At 47.9% G+C, this 17225-nt stretch overlaps 2 protein-coding genes across 2 annotated transcripts; both read left to right on the forward strand.

Moving 5' to 3' along the window:
* Nucleotides 1-3046: 3046 nt before the first annotated feature.
* LOC139830286 (uncharacterized mitochondrial protein AtMg00810-like) lies at nt 3047-3906 on the forward strand. Its single transcript, XM_071818294.1, has 2 exons — nt 3047-3370; nt 3889-3906. The coding sequence occupies exons 1-2, from the start codon at nt 3047-3049 to the stop codon at nt 3904-3906; spliced, it is 342 nt and encodes a 113-aa protein (XP_071674395.1).
* Nucleotides 3907-8387: 4481 nt separating this feature from the next.
* LOC127296810 (probable RNA helicase SDE3) lies at nt 8388-13429 on the forward strand. The gene is made up of 5 exons (XM_051327035.1): nt 8388-8575; nt 10034-10815; nt 10889-11050; nt 11154-12605; nt 12680-13429. Exons 2-5 carry the CDS (start codon nt 10042-10044, stop codon nt 13115-13117), a joined length of 2826 nt encoding a protein of 941 aa, XP_051182995.1. The 5' UTR covers nt 8388-8575; nt 10034-10041; the 3' UTR covers nt 13118-13429.
* Nucleotides 13430-17225: the final 3796 nt, after the last annotated feature.

Raw genomic sequence — 17225 nt, forward strand, 5'->3', positions numbered from 1 at the left:
AATCTTGCCCGGAGCAAATCCACAGCCCGGATGCTTCCAGACTCCTCTTGCCCACCTAGGGTTTCCAAGGAACCCTAGGAAGCAAGCTTCTCGATGAATACAAGGGGGGATGAGATTTGGCTTGGTAGAACAGTAGATCGGGTCCTCCTCTAGTGATTCCCCGGAGGGATTTAAGTTTGGGTGGAGGAGGAGGGAGATCGGAGGCTTTTGGTGTTTCTAATAATGGAGTAAGAGAGAGAGAGCTCAAGAACAGCTTGTAGTGTATTGCCTAAGTGTTCTGAGGTAGGAGAAGGCCTATTTATAGTGTACTTCGAAATATGGCCGTTGGTCACTTGCCACCTCAGCTTTCTTCTCGTCAAACCCGGTCAACCGGAGCAGTGACCGGACTGTCCGGTCTGGAATCCAGTCCGACCGGACCAGTGACCGGACCAGCCGGTTGCGACCGGATGCTGGGCCGGATCCTCGTTTTCTTCGTCCAGGGGCTCCTCCGGTTGGCGCCCGGTTGGCGCCCGGTCGACCAGACCGTGCGCCGGACTCTCCGGTCTGTAGCCCGGCTGACCGGGCGGCAACCGGATTCTTCCAGCGTCGTTTTGCAGCCCGGTTGACGCCCGGTTGGCGCCTGGTTGGCGCCCGGTCGACCGGACCATGCGCCGGACCGTCCGGTCTGTGGCCCGGTCCAACCGGGTGACCGACCGGATTTCTTCTGTAGACCCCTTTTCGATTGTTGTTGAAGTGGGGGGTCTCCTTTAGCCTTCTTGTTCCTTTGATACACCATTTATGCCTCATTGCCTAATACCTGAGATAATCCTTATAAACGTATTAGGTCAAATACTCTAGCACGGTGTCATTGTTACCAAAATAATGGATAATGGTAAAATACCCTTACAATTTTTCTCATTTTGTGTGGACGTTTCCCCTCCGTAAAAAGTCCGATGTCGCCACCACTCTCACAGCCTTCTACGCCTATGTTTCCACCCAGTTCGGTCGCCCCATCCACGCCCTACAAACTGACTACGGAAAAGAGTTTGACAATGTCGCCGTCCGCACCCTACTCTCCTCTCACGGCACTATTTTCCGTCTAACGTGTCCATACACGTTCCAACAAAACGGCCGCGCCGAGCGTATCCTCCGCACCCTCAACGACTGTGTCCGCACACTCCTATTCCATAGCCATGTTCCCCCCACCTTTTGGCCTGACGCCTTAGCCACCGCCACCCTCCTTGTCAACCTTCGTCCGTGTCGTCCCCGTTGGAACTATGCACCTCATCACCTCCTTTACGGTTCCCCTCCATCCTACGACGGTCTTCGGATTTTCGGTTGTCGTTGTTATCCTAGTATCGCCGCCACCACTCCTCATAAACTCTCCCCTCGTTCCGTTCCGTGTGTTTTCCTCGGTTACCCGGCTAACACCAAAGGGTACCGCTACTATGATCCGGTTTCTCACCGCGTCATCACTTCCCGGCACGTGTACTTTGATGAGCATTGCTTTCCTTTTGCACAGAGACAGGTGGTTGCCACTCCTCCTTCGACTACTGATGGTCCCCGGCGTCGACCCCCTGCAGGTCCGTCGGCTGCAGTGCCCTCGACCTCGACTCGGGCACCGCCTCGTCGTTCTCCGTCGCGCCCTTGAGCTCTGTCTCGGGCGCTGCCTCGCCACCCTCTGGGTCACCCTCGAGCCATGTCTCGGGTGACCCCACGCCGACACCCACGCCGACACCTGCGCTGACGCCCGCCTCGACGCCGCCTGCGTCGCCCTCGAGCCGCAGCTCGGGCGCCGCGCCGTCTTCGCCGGGCGACGCCCTTCGCCGGGTTCATCCGCCTCGACGCCGCTTGCGTCGCCCTCGAGCCTCGGCTCAGGCGCCGCACCGTCCTCGCCAGGCGACGCCTCGCCTCCGGCTCCGCCGCCGTCGGCCACGGGGCCCCTCACGCGCGCCCGTGCAGGGATTCGCGTGCCGAGCACGCGGTACCCCTCGGACGAGTACGTCTGCACCGCGTCAACTTCCGCGCCTTCAGCATCCACGCCATCGCCCTTGCCCGCCTCTGCCCGGGCTGCTCTCCGCGACCCGCAGTGGCTTGCGGCCATGCAAGACGAGTTTGACGCCCTGCAGCGGAACCAGACATGGACGCTTGTTCCCCGACCCCCTCACGCCAACATCATCACCGGGAAGTGGGTCTTCAAGCACAAGTTCCATCCTGACGGTACTCTCGACCGTCACAAGGCGCGGTGGGTGGTTCGTGGCTTTCGCCAGCGTGCTGGCGTCGACTTCACTGACACCTTCGCCCCGGTTGTCAAGCCCGGGACGATCCGCACCGTCCTTCAGCTCGCGGTCTCCCGTGCGTGGCCCGTGCACCAGATGGACGTCTCCAACGCCTTTCTTCACGGCCATCTCGAGGAGCAGGTCTTCTGCCAGCAGCCCACGGGTTTCATCGACAGCGCACACCCCGACCATGTGTGCCTGCTCTCGCGGTCATTATACGGGCTCAAGCAGGCCTCACGCGCCTGGTACCAGCGCATCACAGCGTTTCTTCACCAACTCGGCTTCCGCTCCACCGCTCTGATGCCTCGCTGTTTGTGTACAACAATGGTGCCACCACCGCGTACCTGCTGCTCTACGTCGACGGCATCATCTTGACGGCTAGCTCCACGGACCTCCTGCGACAAATCACCGAGCGTCTTCGCGCTGAGTTTGCCCTCAAGGACTTGGGGGCCCTGCACTACTTCCTCGGCATCGAGGTCGTACGTCGCACCGACGGCTTCTTACTTCATCAGCGCAAGTACGTCCACGAGCTCCTGGACCGCGCCGGTATGCTTAATTGCAAACCCACGGCCACGCCTGTCGACACGAAGTCCAAGCTCTCCGCCACAGATGGTTCGTTGGCCACGGATGCGTCATTTTATCGCTGCATCGTCGGTGCCCTGCAGTACCTCACCTTGACCCGCCCCGAGCTGCAGTATGCTGTCCAGCAGGTGTGCCTTCACATGCATGCTCCGCGGGATCCTCATTGGGCAGCGGTCAAGCGGATCCTCCGCTACATTCGTGGCACCATGGACTTCGGCCTCTCCCTCCACGCCTCCACCGCCACGGACATCGTCGCCTACTTGGACGCCGATTGGGCAGGCTGCCCCGACACGCGTCGCTCCACGTCTGGCTACTACGTCTACTTCGGGCCTTCGCTCATCTCCTGGTCGTCTAAGCGACAACCCACGGTCTCTCGCTCCAGCGCCGAAGCGGAGTACCGGGCTGTTGCTAACGCGGTTGCCGAGGTCTCTTGGCTGCGGCAACTCCTCGTTGAGCTCTCATGTCCTGTTGCCAAAGCCACTGTGGTTTATTGCGACAATGTCTCCACCGTCTACCTCTCCGCCAACCCGGTCCACCATCGCCGCACCAAGCATATTGAGCTGGACATCCACTTTGTTCGGGAACAGGTGGCCCTTGGACACATTCGAGTACTTCATGTGCCCACCTCCCAACAATTTGCGGATATCATGACCAAGGGTCTCCCTACGGCATCATTTGAGGAGTTCCGGTCCAGTCTCTGCGTTCGACCAGGCGACGCTTCGACTGCGGGAGGGTGTTGAGATACATATCCTTGTATATCCGGATGTGTATCTTCTGTAGTTATGTATAGTGATACATATCTTTGTATTGATTATTGGGCCCGCCTCTTTCCTTGTATAGTCGAGGACGTGGCCTATATATGTAACACCATATGCACCCAATCAATACATTGTGAGTTGCATCCCTCTCTACAATGGTGAGGCAAGAACGGCAGCGCGCCTGCAACTTGCTCTGAGTGCTCGTAGTCTTTGCTATGTTGTCGAAAAACAGACTTGTGGTTTCCATTATTTTTGGTGTTCTTTATACTGTTGTTGATGGTAATTAATAGATCGGCAGTTCTTTTTGAAAAGAAAAGAAGAAAAAAAAACATCTCGGTCATCACCTCGGGAGCAAAGATATGGGAGAGGTCGAGCATCTGAAGAGTGCGAAGCAACCAACACATGCATTGATCCAACGTACGTAGCTTTGGCTTGTAAAGCCGGAGGAAAGGCTTTGGGCTTGGAAACTAGTTGATGGAGCAAAGATAGTACGATCGACCTTGGTACACCTTTGGAAATGCTGTTTCTTCTCTGCATGCGTGCGGCAGAAGCAGCTGTCTGTCACAGCCTCACACGGTCACAGAACTATAAGTCTATCTTTTTGGTGCACATCCCAGATGCATTTATGTATGCGCGCACACTACTCTGACTTGTACACATGCATTGCCATGCATGTATTTTATGACATATATATGTTTTACTTGTGAACCATTTTTGTAGTGTATAGTATGTTAGATTATTATAAACAATTTTTGAGTGTGTTTGTTTACCAAAGTACATATTTAATCAAAATATGTTTTAGCACATCCCAAGCAAGTACTAGGGCAATAAAGAATATGAGAAGAACACGCATGTCGGGCCGAGAAGGCCACCATCGCAGCAGCATTGTCGATGTCGCCCATGCTCTTAGAGAAAGAAAGACGCCGAGGAAGCAGACGGAGGCGAGCAGTCGCGCCGAGACATTCCACAAACAACTTATTTTCATGTGCGGGGTCTCAACGGACGGGTTTCAATCATAGGCATGCTTTCCGGACAGCCAAGCACGGGGACATCGGGATTGGAAAATATTAGAGCGATGAGGAGGTTTATATCTATTCCTTCTCTCGTGTCCCACTATAGCCTGGAAGGAGAAGAGCCGACTCAACTGCCACACGGTCGAAGACAGGAAGTCAGGAACACATGTTGAGCATGCACACGCTCGCCAACATATACCCAACCGAGCTGATGCACCAAATAAAAACAAATTAGTCTTTCTCTTAACAAGTCTCGAGCTCTATTAGCGCTGCGTGGCGAAGCGAGTGGATGAGGAATTCGCGCGAAATCCTTATCGTTTCACTCACTTAGTGTGAGTAGAAGAGCTTTTCTTATGAACCACTCCAACACTCTTCCAAGTAGCAATGAGCTGAGTGTGTAAACCTAGTCCACAAATTAAGCACTCCTCAAGAATAGGCCTTGAGATCAATTTCAAGATCCAATCCGCTGGCTCAATCTTCCGGAGGTGCTCGTAGAGGTAGGGTGTGCATGTGTACATTCATATGGGTGAGTGTATGCGCGTGTATGTGAGCGCCTGCGTTTGTACTGTGTTTCTCAAAAAATGAGCATCCCGTATAAATTCAATAATATAGCTGAGAAAAAAAATGCATGCAGCGGCGTGTTGTCTGTTAGCCGTTGAAGTTTTGCTGCCACGCGCGCATATGCATGCGTGAAGCATGGCACGGCCAGTTCGATCGATGTATGTACGAGGCTCGTGACGGGTCAGTCGTTGTCGATCAGCTGTCGCGTTAGGTACTTGTGGATTGATGAGTCGTCACGTCCATCGAACTGCAAGCCCCAGCGTAAACATGTAGCTAGCTCGCCATTTCGCGTGCCGGCCAGCCGGGTTTTCCACGCGTACGGGTAGGGTTGTAAACCGGTGGGATGGAATGGATCGAATTGCTCGTACCATATATTTTTTTACTGAGGATATATTGATTTGTTTTGGATTCCAATGGATATAGCTAAGCTAGCACATTAGAATCGAAATGGAACAGACAAGGATCGAAAACAAAATAGTTTGACATGCATGTGCTCTCATCGGTAAATAGTTACAGTTCTTGAGAGAGATTTAAAATTTAACTCTTGTGTAGCTAAAGAATAAAGAGACACAATACATTAAAACTCCATATAGAAATTTAAGCTAAACATGCTGGTGAAATAAGTTTTGTGACTCAATAACTACTAACTTTTTGAGATTGGTCTTAATTTTGACTTTTTTTTTCGGATTATCTGGTTTAAAACCTTCGAACCTAATTGAATTTTACATAATTCATAACCACTTGCTATTTCTATACCATATCCTATATATATCGCATCTGGAGCACCACTTCGAAATCGATATCTTTATCCGCTGGATTCTTTAAAATCAAATATGGATACCTTACAACCGAATAAAGGGTGGTTTCGACGTGGAAATTGTCCTACCCGTTTACACCCCTACGTCTGGCCGAGCGGAGACAGTGAAGTTACAGATAACGTGGACGAACCGCTGGAATTGTTCATCTTCCAGAACGAACGCACGTAATAAGAAGAAGATATAAAAAAAAACTGTGGTGAGTCACGTCAAACGCATGCGAAGGCCAAAGCCCCAAAGCAAAGTACTAAGTTGCGCTGGATCCATCGGGTTGTCGATGAGCTGCATGTGAAGTTGATGATTTGGTTGGACGTGATGATTCGTATCACCTGGATCGATGGCATGCCCATGAGAGATGGATTCTTCCATGCTTCTTTTTCCCCATGCCACCCGCGAGCAGCTGCATGCGTCGGACGTCGACCTCGTTTGGTCTGGTTCGTCGGAAAATCGCGACCCCAAATTTTCACGCCTGACAAAGTCGGTTTTTTTTCTTCTAGGACAGCCTGAGAAATTCCTGGAAATGCGTAACGCGCGCCCCGGACGGCCCAGCCAAACCTCGTGCCATCTTAGCCCACGGTCACGGCTTGTTCGTGCCGACTCCTGGACCCCCGATCACGCGTAGCCCAGCTCTGTTGCGCGCGGACGTGGGCCCCTCTCGGATACGGCCTCCTCCGCCTAGGTACGGCCCAAGACAAGTCACGACTTTGGCGCGCGATCATCGTATCGCACTATCGCTTACAACATTATTACTCATTTTTGCTACACCAACCACGGAACTTGCTTGCAATCTCCACCAGCCAATGCCTCGATACAGAACTGAAATTTCATTGCGAGGGAGACGGACAGTAGCAGGAAGGGATGAATGCTTCAAAAAAAAAAAAATCCTAGATCCATACGTAGCACTGTGTGAAGCCAGCCTCATGTTTGACAAAACGAAATCTGTGCAATTTACTATTGGCGTATGACCAAGAACATGTGCATACATATAACACCAGTTTGGATCCCTACCTACCATACCTCGAGTATCTTCACCCTCTATCTCCAGGTTAAAGATTTGAGTTATGCAGGTACTTCAATGTGTACATCTCTACGCGGTGCAGCCTCCAAGATCGATTTTTCTTTGCCAAAAAAGATAGCAGCTATATCTTGATTATCTTGTGCAAAGCTGACACCGTTAGTTACGTTCCGCGAAACACTTTTCGGTGGCACCAATTTCGTATCAAATAATCATCATATGCTAGAACAAATATTTGGTTAAATTTAAATCTTGGAAAACATGTACGACTTACTAGTAGGAACCGAGGGAGTACATGTACGACTTACTCGTAGGAACAGAGGGCGTACATGTTTTCGTGTACCAACACTTCCCCCTCAAATTCGAGCCAAGGGTCACCGGCCTGAATCAACACTTGCTAACTTACACAAATTCAACTGGAGGATGTTGCACAACACCAATACTTGTCATTCAACACTTACCTAACTTGGTTAAATTTCCAATGGTGGATAAGTTTGTCCTCACAACAAGACAAGCCCCCTTAATTTTTGTAAGATCATGTAGCTATCCCCTCATATTTATAGGCTGCTCCCAACAAAGTGATAAAACGATCCTACTCACGTTGTTATCCTTAATTAAAGAAAAAGGCATTGCAACATCTTACTATCGACTTCGGATTATGCTACACTTTCAAAATAGCTGTCTCAAGTTTAACCAGTTGTTACATCATAGCCACGCGAGTAACACCTCCTTGGTCTTGCTCTATTTCGAGAAGCCCACGGATAATAATTCTTATGGTTCAACACCCAAATTTTGAACCTTTGAAATTCGTGGCTCTGATTTGACAAGACATGTTTTTCCCCGCCATCCTATTGAAGCTTTAGGCTATCATATCTCAACTTCCAATCCCCAAAATCAAATCTCCAATTTGCAAGCTATGGCTCACAAATAGAAACCCCAAAGGATAGTAGGAAATATATGACTCTTCTCGTCGGTAGTGGCGGTGCATTCTGACATCGTGCGGCGCTCATCTAAATGACGGAGAGGAGAGTGAGGCTAGTTTCTGAGAAAGAAGAAAATGATGCCAACCTATGAGGTGCCTGTGTGGAAGCCGAACCGACGCAAATGAAGAGGTTCGGAGACAAATACCACACACACACACTATGCTAGTCGTGACTATGGGTAGTACTTACTCCAATTCATGATAAGTGTTGTTCAAATTTAAATTAAAAAACTAAAATTCTGGCAAATATTATGGATCAGAGGGATTATAATACTTTAAAACTTTGTGCTCGTGGACATCGGGATGCCTGCTGGTTCATCTCATCCGTCCGTTCCCAGTCCAACGCTTCAATGTGCTCACCAAACAATAGTACTCCTCCAAAGCTTTTGGTGTGAGAGATCCCCTGACTTACTCTTGGCGATAACTTGCAAGTGTTCTTGTTTCCAGAGAGAGGCAGAACCAGAGCCATCAACCCCCTCATAAACCCGCTCATGCCTCTCCCACCTCCAACCGCCGCCCCCTCAGCCGAGCTCTAGTCCAATCCGCCGCCGTTCCTGCATCTCCGATCGTCGGCCCGCCCAGCAGACGCAGGTGATTTCCCCCCCTTTGCTCTGTATTTTTCGTGATTTACGCAGCATTGCGACTTGATCCGCTGCCCCTCTTCCCGGTCCTTTGATTTGATCCATTGCCGCCGGTCTGAATCCCTGTCCTAGTCTACCGCCGGCCACCGTCTGCCCCTGTAATCGCAGTTGCAGCCCAGTAATCCACTCCACCGCCGCCCGCCCGCCCGCGCGGATTCGATCGCCGCCACCGCCCCGCCCCGCCGCCGTAGGAACCCTCACCCTCACCGCTACCGCCCCCTCCCCCCCCGTAGGATAGGGTCTGTCACGGTCCCCCCCGGCGCCGACTGGCCTGTACTCTTCACCGGGGTACGAGCGGATTCCGGGGAAGAAGCAGCGCGCATAGGGGCCTCGCCGCCCGATGGCTCCCGCCGCCAAGCGGGGCGCCAAGGGCACCAAATGGATCAGAGACCCGCGGCTCGGAGACCTGGTCCTCGCCAGGGTCAAGGGCTACCCTTTCTGGCCAGCCAAGGTCCCGCCTACACCCCTGCCCTGCTCTGCCTGCTACCTAGGGTTTTCTTCCCCCCCCCCCCCCCCCTAGCGACCCAGTATGTTGTATGTTGTGATATGGCGGCAGGGAGATATCTGTCCTGGTCGGTTTATGCCGTTCCAGGCTATTCAGATTGAAAAATCCTGTCTTGCTGTATTAGGATAAGCAGTAGTGGAATGATAGGGGTTGTAGATTTCCCCCCTTCTAATTATGGTCAGGAGATCTAGCCTTCACTGCAACGAGTGGGCATCTGAGTTCTAGACTGGGTGGGTGGGGCGGTCGACGCCACTCCCGCCAACCCCGTTCTCATGGGGATGTTAAGAGTCATACGTTTGTAAATATGACATGGTGTAGTGTAATTCCCTACTTTCCTCGCCATGACGTGTCTTGCACAAAGAAGGAAAATAGTGCCCTCACAAAATGACTCGGTATGCCTAACAAGCGGGAAATTTGTATCTATGGATGTGGATTATAGCGAGTACAACTAAATGACAGAAATTCATATTCACGTGCACATACCCTTATGTGTGGAAAGTAATCAGTTCACAGTCGAGGGGTGGTCGCTGCTCAGTTGGCAGGGTGTAGCGTTATCCTAGCCGCCCGCCCGTGCTCGAACGCTCATGATCACTACTTTTGTTCGTGAATTTCTGAAGCTCCTCGATAAGTTCCACGGATAAAAATAAAAAAAAGCATGATCTTCCAAAACAATATAAACTCTTTCCTTTGTTATCAAGATAACTACGTTGTAATGTAATGTTTGGTTATGATACCAGTTCTCGTGCATTGCAGAAAAATAATAAATAATCATGTGTTTGTTATTCATATTATCTTGGTCTTTTGAGGACCCTGAGTGGCTTTGTTATGGCAAACTAAAGTCAGAATGTTTCTTTTTGCTCAATGGATTATATTAATTTTGTTTCGATATTTTTGATACATCAGGATTCAAGATGGGGTATCATTCGGATGAGGAATTTTCAGTGGCTGGTGATAAGCCGGAAGTTGAGTTCATCGATTATCAGAATGATAACACTTTTCAGGATTATCAATCTGATGATGGTCCTGTGGTTGTTACGACTCCTTTCCCTTTTGAGAACGGCAAGCCTAAATCTGTCCTTGTTGGAGACACATCCGCAGATACCATTTGCATAGAGAATACCTCTTCTGAACCTGTAAACTTGTGGAGTGTTAGAATTTTCTCTTCAAATCCAGAAGATAGTTATTTGCTGTCCATGATGACACCACCGACTAATGATGCTGATGAAGAGGCAAAGAAGGCTTTTCTTGGTTTGACTTCTGTGGAAGATCGTACACTTCAGCCTGGGCAAACTTTAACAATCTGGCTGTCCTGTATGCCAAAAGAAATTGGTTTACATACATCAATAGTGCATGTTGATATTGGGGACGAGAAGATTGAGCGTGTGGCTTTTCTATTGGCTGATGATAATGTTTCAAAGGCATTATTTTCTGATAAACCTTATTCCAGAGGACGTGGCAGTCAAGGAAAGAAATTTGAGTGTTCTACATTTGTGCCAGGTACCCGGCCGGTTCGGCAGCACACCCAAGGATTCAAGTATAAGTTACCTCAGTATGCAATACCTGTAGAAGTCCGTGAGCTCATTGAGTGTAAACAGAGACCTGATGTCCTATCTGAAGAGCTGAGCATCAGAAACTATGCGAAATTCTTTAGCACTCTTTTAGTCATGGAAGAAATTAATTTGGAGGTAACACATGTAGTAGTAGTCATAAATGTAAAGCTTCTATCCTTGTTTGCTAACTTGAGATACCCACTCGCAGGAGGAGATGAGAACATATAACATGGAGGGTGTCTCAATGAGAAGGAGGGGTAATGGTTTTTTGTCTCTTGAGGTCCTTGGATTGGCAGAAAAAAGGCCTTCACTAATCAGTGGAGACTATATAGTCGCCAGACATGCTGGAAGTAATGATAGGCCTTATCAAGTTAGTGCCTTTTTCTTTGGCCTTCAAATATCTGTTGGGCATTCTTACAAAAAAAAATTCAGTTTCAATTGATATTCATGAATCATGATTTGTTCTTCTTCAGGGCTTCATTCACAAGGTTGAAGCTGATGAGATATTTTTGAAATTTGATGATTCGTTTCACAACGCTCACCATGACAGGAATAAGTATGACGCTAGCTTCACATATAATAGATTGAACATGAGAAGGCAATACAAGTCTGTCCACGAGGCAGAACTTATTGGACCTGACATTCTGTTTCCCTCCCAATCCCGTTATAGAAGTGTCAAGAAGGTTCCATTTAAACCCCTGAATCCTGACATAAACACTGAGCAAGCTGATGCAGTCGGGATGATACTTGGCTGCCGAGGGGTTCCACCATACTTGATATATGGACCTCCAGGAACTGGCAAAACCATGACCCTTGTTGAGGCCATTTTGCAGCTCTATACATCCAATAGGAGGGCAAATGTTCTCATATGTGCTGCTTCCAATAGCGCTGCTGACCATATATTGGAAAAACTGCTATCTGCTAGCTATCTGATCCGCCCAAGTGATATCTTTAGGCTAAATGCTCCTAGTCGTCAATACGATGATGTTAATCCTGATTTTATCCGGTTCTGCTTCTTTGAAGATACTGTGTTCAAGTGCCCTCCAATGCGAGCATTAATGCGGTACAGGATAGTTATATCAACCTACATGTATTCATCAACCCTACAGGCTGAGGGTATTCGCCGGGGGCATTTCACACACATTTTCTTGGATGAGGCTAGCCAAATTTCTGAACCAGAGGCAATGGTTCCTGTGTCAGCCTTCTGTGGAAGAGACACCGTTGTTGTGTTAGCAGGAGATCCTATGCAATTAGGGCCGGTTGTTTTCTGTAAACAAGCGGATAAGGATGGTTTGGGGACATCGTATCTGCAAAGGCTGCTGTGTGACTTTGAGCAGTACCATTTGGAGGACCCTAACTATGTGACCAAGCTACTGAGGAACTACCGGTGTCATCCAGCAATCCTAGAGCTACCATCGCAGCTTTTCTACGGGAGTGAACTGATTGCTTGCAAGGGAGATGAAGTGCCATCTGTCTACGATTGCATTGGTCTTCCCAACAAGTCATTCCCTGTTCTTTTTGTTGGAATTCAGGGATGTGATGAAAGAGAAGGCAACAACCCATCATGGTTCAACAGAATCGAAGCTAGTAAAGTAGTAAATATCATCAGGACTCTTACAAGGGATGGTGAAGTCCGTGAAGCTGATATCGGGGTCATTACTCCATATCGTCAACAAGTTGTCAAGATAAAGAGGGCCCTAGAGACATTTGAGATGCCTGACCTGAGAGTCGGAAGTGTTGAACAATTCCAGGGACAAGAAAGGGAAATAATTATCATCTCAACAGTCAGGTCAACGGTAAAGCATAATGAGAATGACAAGATCTTCAATCTTGGTTTCCTGACCAATTACCGAAGGTTCAATGTTGCAATAACTCGTGCGAAGTCGTTGCTCATCATAGTAGGAAACCCTCACATTATCACTAAGGTGTGTTGCTGTAGTACTAGTTATTTTCTTTCCCCCTTTTCTGTTTCTGATGAAACTAACAAGCGGTGCTGCAGGATCGGTACTGGGATAAGCTCCTGAGGTACTGTGCAGACAATGGTTCTTATCAAGGATGTCCACTTCCGCCACCAGAAGAAGAATTCGGATATTCAGGATACAGTGACACCCGAGACCAACCTGCTGCTGGGTGGGAGTACAACCAAGAACCCTCTGACCGTGGCTTCAGACATGGCAGCGCCCCATCTTCCACCGAAAAGGTGTTGGAATGGTCCGACAGGCCAGATGAGGACTACCATTCAGCTCCCAACGCAGGAGCAGAACCTCAGGAGGAGACACTGCAGCAGGTCGATGAAGAGGCTGGGCAGGATGACGTGCAGCCTGGCCAGAACTCAGCCAACGACGACAGTGCGGTTGACACCGCATATGTGCAGAAGTACACCTTTCCTCCTGGTTGGGGCGACGTCTCGAGCATCCCTGCGACAGGCTGGGACTGACTAACCCAACCAGCCTCGTAGTCGCCCCTTATGGGTGATATAAACTATTTTTTTTCTTTTCGTAAGGGTCATTGCCGTTTGTAGAATAACCTGGGGATCACCCTCGTGGAGCTAAACTTCCCGGGCATCTCTCCTCTCTTTGCTCTCGAAGGGTTGAACTCACCCTCGCTAATTCTGAATGTCTCTAGTGTCTGCTGAATTTCCTTGTTTATTAAGCCGTCGTGAACTGGATGTTGCTGACTGTGTGGGATGGGTGGACGTGCTACTATGTCCCTGTTGTTAAAAAGAAATCTGAATGTAATTGTCTTCGCATGTGCTGTTTATGTTTATATTCTGTTTTACTCCTGAGGTCATGTGGTTTCTATCAGACTAGAATTGTTGGTTCATTTACAGGTAACAGGAAACTATCATTGCGTCTGACATTTGGACAAAAATAAATACTCCTAGGTGCTACTTTGCATCGTGTGAAGGTTCTAGTTGTGTTCATGAAGGAATCAAGCAAGTAGTAGAGCAGTAGTACGCCCTAGGCGACCGCGTAAACAACAAGAGTTAACGTACTATTTTTAGCTTCAGTTCCGTACTTCGTGTTTCAGGTATATATCAACATATGACGATGTAGTTAGAAACGAGATCGTGTTTACTAGTACATGGCAGAGGGCAGGCGCATGTGGCTCTCACGTGGCAACCAGTATCCGATAGAACTTCTTGCGTCTGGCGTCTGGCGTCTGGACTCCAATGGAGGAGGGACAACGACCATTTGTGAACAAATCATTAATGTACTCCCTCCGATTTATAATAATTGTCGGTGGTTTAGTATAACTTTGCTAAACCACCAAGGCACCAACATGGTAAGAGAATATATGGAGCAGTATTGGTCTTGTTCGATCTCATAATGAACATATACAGGGGCTCTGAGAGTTCACATACAAGAAGGGTGGTGGTCATTAGCAATTGGCATCTGTTTTTTCTGGTTCCTTGTCGTCTTCCTTTCCATCATTGCTTCTGCAGCTCCTTGTGAACAGTAAATCAAAGATGCCAGGAGGCAATGAACATCATGGAACTCTAAACCGATGTAGTTGTAGTGGATCTCATGAAGAGCGGTGTTATCCCAATCGTGTTTAGCTCTAATGCAACAGATACACAGTTGCCTAGTTGATCTTACGAAAAAGGAACTAGCTAGTCTTTGTTCGCGTCCAGCGTCCTGCAATGTACTTCATCACATCACAATTTTCGTTTTACTTGGTCATGGTACAGTTGCCTAGGACAACAAGCAACGGTATTATTGATGTTCAGAGATCATCAAACTCACAGCTGGATTTCTCAAGTTCCCCTTTCCATTGATCAACCCAGTTGTACAAATGAACACCAACATAAAGTATCACCAACCTTAGCAGCTAATAACTCAGTACAGAGTACACAAACCCACCTGTGATATACACTTGAGAGTTGAGGCTACCTGATGCAGTAGCACTTGTGCAGTCAGTTAGCTCACACACACATCATGTCCAAACAGGCAGGATCCCCAAAACTTGTGTGTAGCTCCTGGCACGGATGGTAGGGTCCTGCATTACTGGCACTCAGCTTGAGTGCTGAGTCCATGGACAGTTCATGCGGGTTCAAGCTGTCCCTACCACCTAGCTAGCACTAGTTCTGTCCAAGCTAAACTGATCTGTCGAAGGGCTGACGATTGATTAACAAGTTGAGCGGATGAGTGTTAATTCATCATGGGCCATGAGTGCGAATCGACCGCGAAACAACCGATCCGACAAGGCCAGTTGTGTCGTACTATGAACAGTGACCGTAATCTAGCAGAAGGGATATGAGGAGAATTTTTTTGCTAGGTGGTCCTAGATCCGTCGACAGCGAGTAAGTTGTTGCGTAAGGTTTCTGTTCAAGCTTTATGGAGCACACAGGGAACAAGAATATGGCAGAGATCCCCTTGATGCTCGTGCTCCTGTCTTCCTACTCATTTCGCGCTGGACTTACATTCCAAGAGATTCCTGTACAAATTTGACGAAAACGAAAGATCAGTGTATTAACATTCATAGTAACCGAAGTAAGCTATCAGAAACACCTACTCCAGCTGAATCAAGGTGTGAGTTGGTCATGGGATAAAAAGTTACTCCCTCCGATTCATACTAACTTTGTACTGATTCCCTGACACTTATTATATATCGGAGGGATGTCGAGATTCAGTAAAAAATTGTACAGTACTAATCCTCCGACATGAGATGTATTCTAAGAAATTACATGGGGTTATTTTAAAACTAGATTTTGAAAAGGCGTATGATAAAGTTAAGTGGTCTTTCCTACAGCAGACACTCAGGATGGAAGGTTTTTCTCCAGAGTGGCGCGCTCTAATAAATGATTTTGTGTATGGAGGTAGTGTCGCAATCCGGGTTAATGATGACACCGGCCACTATTTCCAAATACGAAAAGGGTTACGCCAAGGGGATCCGTTATCACTGATGTTGTTTAACGTTGTAGCGGATATGCTGGCTATACTCATAGAGCGGGCCAAGGCTGATGGCCAAATTGAAGGTGTGATTCCACATCTGGTTGATGGTGGTTTATCTATACTTCAATATGCCGACGATACAATTCTGTTTATGGATCATGATCTTGAAAAAGCTCAAAATCTGAAATTAATTTTGGCGGCTTTTGAGCAGTTGTCAGGATTGAAAATCAATTTCCATAAAAGCGAATTGTTCTGTTTCGGTGATGCCCAAAACGATACGGCTCTGTATACAGAGTTGTTTGGTTGCAGGCAAGGCCAATTTCCTATTCGTTATTTGGGTATTCCGATTCATTATCGGAGACTTACAATCGCGGAATGGAAATTAGTGGAAGAAAGATTACAAAAACGCCTTAGTAGTTGGAAAGGTAAATTGTTGTCCCTGGGAGGAAGATTGGTACTCATTAATTCGGTACTCACAAATATGGTACTGTATATGTTATCATTCTTCATCCTACCGAAAGGAATTCTGCATAAACTCGATTACTATCGATCCAGATTCTTTTGGCAAGGGGACAGCGAGAAAAAGAAATATGGACTAGTTAAGTGGAGTATAGTTTGTAGTCCCAAAGATCAAGGAGGGCTTGGAGTTCATGACCTGGAGGTCAAGAATTCAGCTCTTCTTGGTAAATGGCTGTTTAAGCTACTTACTGAGGATGGGACTTGGCAAATTATTCTTCGGAGAAAGTATATCGGTTCGAAGACATTATCCCAAGTGGTTTGGAAACCTGGGAATTCTCACTTCTGGGCTGGTCTTATGGCGACAAAAAATGTTTTCTTTCGTCATGGTACTTTCTCAATCAGGAATGGAGCACAGATAGGAAGATGCTTGGCTAGACAATGCACCCTTAAGTGAACAGTATCCTGCTCTGTATAGGATTGCTCATCGCCAAGGTGATACCATTGCTACTGCAATGGCTACCTCACCTCCGAATGTGACGTTCAGACGGGTTTTACTTGGACAAAGACTTGTGGCATGGAATACCCTAATTCAACGGCTCGGAGATATTCATTTATCACCTGAACCAGACGAATTTAGATGGAACCTTCATGTAGATGGTACCTTTTCCGTCAAATCTTTCTACAATGCGATCCTTCTTTCTGACTTACCAGTTGACAACAATAAGAAGATTTGGAAGATGAAGATACCATTAAAAATTAAAAAATTTGGATGGTATCTTCGTCGTGGGGTTATTCTCACCAAAGACAATCTTGTTAAGCGGAATTGGCATGGAAGTACACGGTGTGTTTTTTGTCATCAGGACGAAACAATCAAACACTTATTCTTCCAGTGCCAGTTCGCGAGATCTATATGGTCTGTCATCCAAGTAGCGTCTACATTGTATCCTCCAACTATGTCACCAATGTCTTTGGCAATTGGCTTCATGGTATAGATTCAAGGTTTAAGTTGCTTCTTAGGGTGGGGGCGCTAGCAGTTATCTGGGCGCTTTGGCTATGTAGAAATGACAAGATCTTCAATGACAAAAATTGTTCTTTGTTGCAGGTCATCTACAGATGTACAGGTATTCTCCGTTCATGGTTACCTCTACAGCGAGTGGAGAACCGACAGCTATTTACGGAGGTCTGTACACG

The sequence above is a fragment of the Lolium perenne genome, chromosome 4 (genome assembly GCF_019359855.2).
Source record: "Lolium perenne isolate Kyuss_39 chromosome 4, Kyuss_2.0, whole genome shotgun sequence".
NCBI lineage: Eukaryota > Viridiplantae > Streptophyta > Magnoliopsida > Poales > Poaceae > Lolium > Lolium perenne.